The sequence below is a fragment of the Notolepis coatsorum genome (assembly GCF_963971535.1).
Source record: "Notolepis coatsorum genome assembly, chromosome: 12".
NCBI lineage: Eukaryota > Metazoa > Chordata > Actinopteri > Aulopiformes > Paralepididae > Notolepis > Notolepis coatsorum.
The window spans coordinates 86,793,230-86,799,229 of NC_140176.1; the positions used below are offsets into that span (position 1 = coordinate 86,793,230).

The 6,000-nt window shown below is 45.5% G+C and overlaps 1 protein-coding gene across 1 annotated transcript in view; it reads right to left on the reverse strand.

The window, feature by feature from the left end:
• The window catches only part of LOC311237957 (kinesin-like protein KIF27), a gene marked incomplete at both ends in the record, with an annotated part of 49,258 nt that extends 44,313 nt beyond the window's left edge, over positions 1 to 4,945 (reverse strand). Inside the window, 2 exons of the mRNA XM_084325931.1 lie at positions 3,372 to 3,593; positions 4,630 to 4,945. Of these exons, the coding sequence (XP_084182057.1) occupies positions 3,372 to 3,593; positions 4,630 to 4,945 (538 nt within the window). The remainder of the gene's footprint in view (positions 1 to 3,371; positions 3,594 to 4,629) is intronic.
• Between the last annotated feature and the right edge of the window lie 1,055 nt (positions 4,946 to 6,000).

Below are 6,000 nucleotides of genomic sequence, written 5' to 3' on the forward strand. Positions count from 1 at the left end.
TCTCTCTCTCTCTCTCTCTCTCTCTCTCTCTCTCTCTCTCTCTCTCTCTCTCTCTCTCTCTCTCTCTCTCTCTCTCTCTCACTCACTCACTCACTCACTCACTCACTCACTCACTCACTCACTCACTCACTCACTCACTCACTCACTCACTCACTCACTCACTCACTCACTCACTCTCACACACACATGCACACAAAATACATAAGACTACACTGTAAGAAAAAAGCTGCAAGGAAACGGTAAATGTCTGGCATCAATGGTTGCCAAATACTTACTGTCAAATTACAGTCAAATAAAATACATTTACAGATTACAACCTTTATTTAATGGTTAATATTTTGATAAAAGGTCATTTGGTGTATTTTTATGGCATTTACACTTAAAGTAGAAAAACAAAAGTAATCTGTAAAATAATAGTGAATTTCCTGTGATTTTTTTTTTTTACAGTGTATGGACACTCAGATATCCTGTGAATTCATAATCAAAGAGCTCTTTATCGGCCTGTGTGACACCACACAACGCTGCTATTATTAGTCAAATACATTTCAATGAGTCCCAAAATGACGTACTTTTTGCTACTAAGCTAATTCAAGTGCCAAGGCGACAAGATGGAGACTTTCTGAGGCCATGGAGATGGACAATATACCTACTGCTGTCTGCAAAGATGGGGATTGGCAAATGGGACAAAATAGGTGTGGGTAACCAGGGTAACCTAGTGGGCTATGGGGAAGGGGGGGGGGAACACCGAACTGGTCACAGTATCTGTTCCCCCTAGAAGTAGGGCTGGGCGATTTATCGATTTTATCGATTAATTCGAATGAATGATTTAGGACGATCTAAAAAAAATTAAATCGATTTTCACAAATACAAATAAATAAAAAAATCAAGAGTCACCTTTTATTTTACAAAAAGTGATGTTTGGTGAAAGTTAGATTTGCACTTTATTAATCCCAATAGGGAAATTCATTCTTGTTTGATGATCAAGAGGCACCTTTTATTTGTTTTAAGTGAAGTAAGTTTGGTGAAAAAGCTTTGTTTGATCAAGAGTAACTTTTTATATATATATATATATATATATATATATATATATATATATATATACGGTACAACACCAATCCCAGGGTGCTCAAGGTATGTGCAGAGCAGCTGGCAGCACCGCTCCAGCATCTTTTCAACCTCTCCCTGAGGCTGGAGAGGGTGCCCCAGCTCTGGAAGACCTCCTGCATTGTCCCGGTGCCCAAGAAGGGACGTCCCAGCACCCCCAACGACTACAGGCCAGTCGCTCTGACGTCACACGTCATGAAGACGTTTGAGAGACTGGTCCTGCAACACCTCAAGCCCCTGGTGCGTGACTCCCTCGACCCCCTGCAGTTTGCATACCAGGCAAACATCGGGGTGGAGGATGCCATCATCTACATGCTCCACAGAGCGTACACGCACCTGGAGAAGCCGCGCAGCTCAGTGAGGATTATGTTCTTTGATTTCTCCAGCGCCTTCAACACCATCCAGCCGTCACTGCTAGCGGAGAAGCTCTCTGCGATGCAGCTGGAGCACGGCTTGGTGGCCTGGATCAAGGACTACCTCACTGAGAGGCCACAGTACGTCAGACTAAAGGACAGTCAGTCTGACGTACTGGTGAGCAACACCGGCGCCCCCCAGGGAACTGTGCTGTCACCCTTCCTCTTCACCCTCTACACCTCAGACTTCTGCCGCAACTCCAGCGGGTGCCACCTGCAGAAGTTCTCAGACGACTCCTCCATCGTAAGCTACATCACCGACGATGATGAGGAGTACAGAGCCCTGGTGGAGAGCTTCGTGGGGTGGAGCGACAGCAACCACCTCCAACTCAACACCAGTAAGACCAAGGAGCTGGTGGTGGACTTCCGGAGGGGCAAGAAGAGGCCCCCCCCGATTCCCATCTCCATCCGAGGGGTGGATGTGGAGATGGTGGACTCATACAAGTTCCTTGGGGTACACCTGAACAATAAACTGGACTGGTCGGACAACACAGAGGCCCTCTACAGGAAGGGACAGAGCAGGCTGTTCTTCCTGAGGAGACTCAGGTCCTTCAATGTGTGCAACAAACTGCTGCAGTCCTTTTACCAGTCTGTTGTGGCCAGCATCCTCTTCTATGCTGTGGCATGCTGGGGAGGCTACATCAACTCAAGGGACACCAACAAGCTCAACAAGCTGGTGAGGAAGGCTAGCTCCGTGGTGGGAGTCGAGCTACCTAGACTTGAGGTGATGGTAGAGAGGGGGATGATAAGGAAGCTGGATGCCATCATGGAGAACCCCTACCACCCCCTCTACGACGAGCTAGTCAAGATGAGAAGCTCGTTCAGCCACAGACTCATCCCCCCCCGACACTCAACTAACCGCCTCGGACAGTCCTTCATACCAGCGGCCATCAGGCTCCACAACAGTGGGCAGCGACTAGCAGCCTCCAGGCCCCACAACAGGGGGCAGCGACAGCGACTGCTACCAGACATTGACCTGGGACTTATAGGAACCCAAGGGGGACAAAGTAGACTACCCTGGTACTTTGATTAATGTATACTCAGTAGATAGTAAATTATAACACTACCTCTTGCATACTGCACCTCATGTGACACTGTGAATAATGTGAATATTCCTCAGCTAGTCAGATAGTAAATTATATTGACCATATTGATCAAATTGTTTACACTGCCTGTGTTGTCTTTTACTACCTGTATACTGTGTTGTTTTACTACCTGTACCCCTCCCCCCCTCCCCCCATGCTGCTATGATGCCTGAATTTCCCCAAGGGGATCAATAAAGGAATATCTTATCTTATCTTATCTTATCTTATCTTATATATTATTTTTTTTAAGTGAAGATTGGTGAAAGTTAGGTTTGCACTTCAATCCCAATAGGGAAATTCATCTTGGTTTGATCATTTTTTTTGTGTCAAATAAAAACAAAGGTTATTTGAATGATTTCCTTGGCCTTTCTAGTTTTCAAGAGAAAAAAATCTATTAAAATCGTAAATCGGATTATAATTGTTTTTTAAATCCGTTTTTTTTGGGGGGCCATATCTCCCAGCCCTACCTAGAAGTCTATCTTGGAGGGCTCGAAAGATTTTTCAAAACAGCCTTCAGTCCGCAAGATGCTAACACTCCCCCTCTGAAACCAAACAAGTTCAAATCTCTTAATCAGTTCTCCTTTGCCGGGTGGCCCACGGGCGGCTCACCTATATGGCAGAGGAAAACACTGTGTGGTCTCGCTGAGAATTCCCTTAACCCTTTTACTGCCACACGACATGTGCGGAGCTAATGATGGAGCATCGTCATCGGTTGTGTGATAGTAAAGGGCTAACCTTCTGTATTGTCACAGTGAAATGGTTCACTTACCCGTGTTCCCCCGGCAGTCCTCCCTGATGTGTAGGTCTTTGTGAGCGGTGGGCAGCGCCAGCAGGTCCTGTAGCTCCTCCATGTACAGCTCCAAGTAGGAGACCGTAGCCTCCATGCCTACACCACCCGCCTGCTGCTTGGACCCCTGCAGTGCCTGAAACACGGCATGGGTCATCCGCTCAATGACACCTCCTCCTCCATACTCCTCCTCAGTGAGCGGTGCTGGAGGGGGTGAAGAGAAGGAGATAATGCAGAGAGAGAGAGAGAGAGAGAGAGAGAGAGAGAGAGAGAGAGAGAGAGAGAGAGAGAGAGAGAGAGAGAGAGAGAGAGGATGAAGAATGGATGTGATGTGTCATCCCTCTCCTTAATTGGCTGATATCAATCGAGCCTTTCCAGCCATTGTGTAGTATATGTATATATAGCACTAGAGGCATTCAGTCAAACTCACCAACGGGCGTTAACTCCGACAACTTCTTGACGGTACATGAAAAGTTCTCACCAACGAGATGCTGCCAGGTAACGGTTTAGTATAATAACGTGGCCAACACGTTATTAATAATTACCAGATGACTCATTAACACAAAGCTAGTACGACTGGCTTGCCGTTTAACAGCTAGTTAGTTATATATGTTTACAGTTGTTGACGTTGCTGTTTGGTTTAACACGTTAAACCATACCTGTCAACCCTCCTGTTTCCCCCCGTATTTCAACCTTCTCTCCCGCTGTCCTCCAGTTAAAATATTCTCCCGTATTTCCCCCTTTCTTTTTATTTATACAAGATGGCTGCAATTCCCCTCCGTGACGACAGGTGGCATCAGTGTAGATTAGAACGTTTGCGCAGGAAGTCAGACCGGAAGACAGTTGCGGAGGGGGAGGAGACTACATTGGGAGGGGGCGGGGGGCGAAATCTCGAAATCTCAATCCCGGTGGTTGTGGAGGACCTCTTTAGGAATCAACGGGCGGATTCGGACCGCCACTCGCACACACACATCATCGCTCATGTTTGTCGACAACGCTAACGTTACTTACTAGAGATCTTTGTTAACGTTGTCCAATAATAACGTTAACTCCGACAACTTTTTTCAAATCCCAATGTTGACAGCTATGGACGTTAATAATTACCAGATGACTCATTAACACAAAACTGACACATACAGTACGACTGGCTTGCCGTTTAACAGCTAGTTAGTTATATGTTGTTGATGTTGCCTGTTGAAGTTAGATGTTATGTATGATTGCATGTCACAGTCAAACTCACCAACGGGCGCCCCTCCTATCGTGTACGTCTTCCCCGACCCCGTCTGTCCATATGCCAGGACGGTGACGTTGTGTCCCGCCATGAGGGAGGACACCAGCGGCTGGACGCAAGACTCGTACAGCTCGTCTTGGGTCGACGTCGGTCCGAATACGTGGTCGAAGTCAAAGGTCCGGTCTGTACCGAGCATCACCACCTGCGCCGCGGTGCCCGGCCCCGGCGGTTTCACCCGCACACACACCCGGTGGTTGTGGAGGACCTCTTTAGGAATCAACGGGCGGATTCGGACCGCCACTCGCACACACACATCATCGCTCATGTTTGTCGACAACGCTAACGTTACTTACTAGAGATCTTTGTTAACGTTGTCCAATAATAACGTTAACTCCGACAACTTCTTGACGGTAGGCTACATGAAAAGTTCTCACCAAAGAGATGCTGCTGCCAGGTAACGGTTTATTATAAAAATATTCTCCCGTATTTGCACCGTTTTATTTTTTTATACAAAATGGCTGCAATTCCCCTCCGTGATGACAGTTGGCAGGAGTGTAGATTAGACCGTTCGCGCAGGAAATCAGACCGGCCGCCAGTTGCAGAAAAAACTTCTTCTTCTTCTTCAATGGTTTTAATGTAGGGCAAAGTGGGGTTGTTCCCGGAGAGCTCACTCTCGGCCGTGGTTTCTCAGTGTATAATGTATGGTGCTCTCCCTCAACATGCGAGTAGGGTAAGACAACACCATTCTTTAGTCCAAATAATACCCTACTTTATACTATATTATTGTCATTCGTTTAATGTAAAGTCAGTCTTACATTGGCACTGCTTTAACGTTGCATTTACCCATAATCCATTGCTGTATTAGACCATGTGCCAGTATAACTTTTGTAAAGTAATGAAGCGCAAATGTAAAGTTAATCAATATACAATGAAACAATATCTTTATCTATATCACATGTCAAAACTACTTTAATAAAACAAGATTTGCGTTTTTTATTTCTACTCATTCATCCAAAACAAGACAGCAATTCTACTTCTGCATGCACCAGGAGAATTGAGCTCATAGCACAGATTTGGAGTTGATAGAATGGACATTGCTGTTCTTAGGAAATGTTGCACATGGTGGAAATAATGGAAATTAACACTTTGATCGCCATGGTTAAATTCATAATTTACCATCCCTCGCCATCTCTATTTGTCTATGGAGAAGTTCCCCTTCTTTGCAGGGCTATAACCTTTTAAATTGTATTGCTAAATTGACATTATTATGGCCCATTCAATGTCCTATATCTATTGTTCAGGGTGTAGCAACGTTATACTTTTTCATTCACATATTCATACTAAAATACGGTCTAAAGTATAAGTATGTTTTTATCGTTT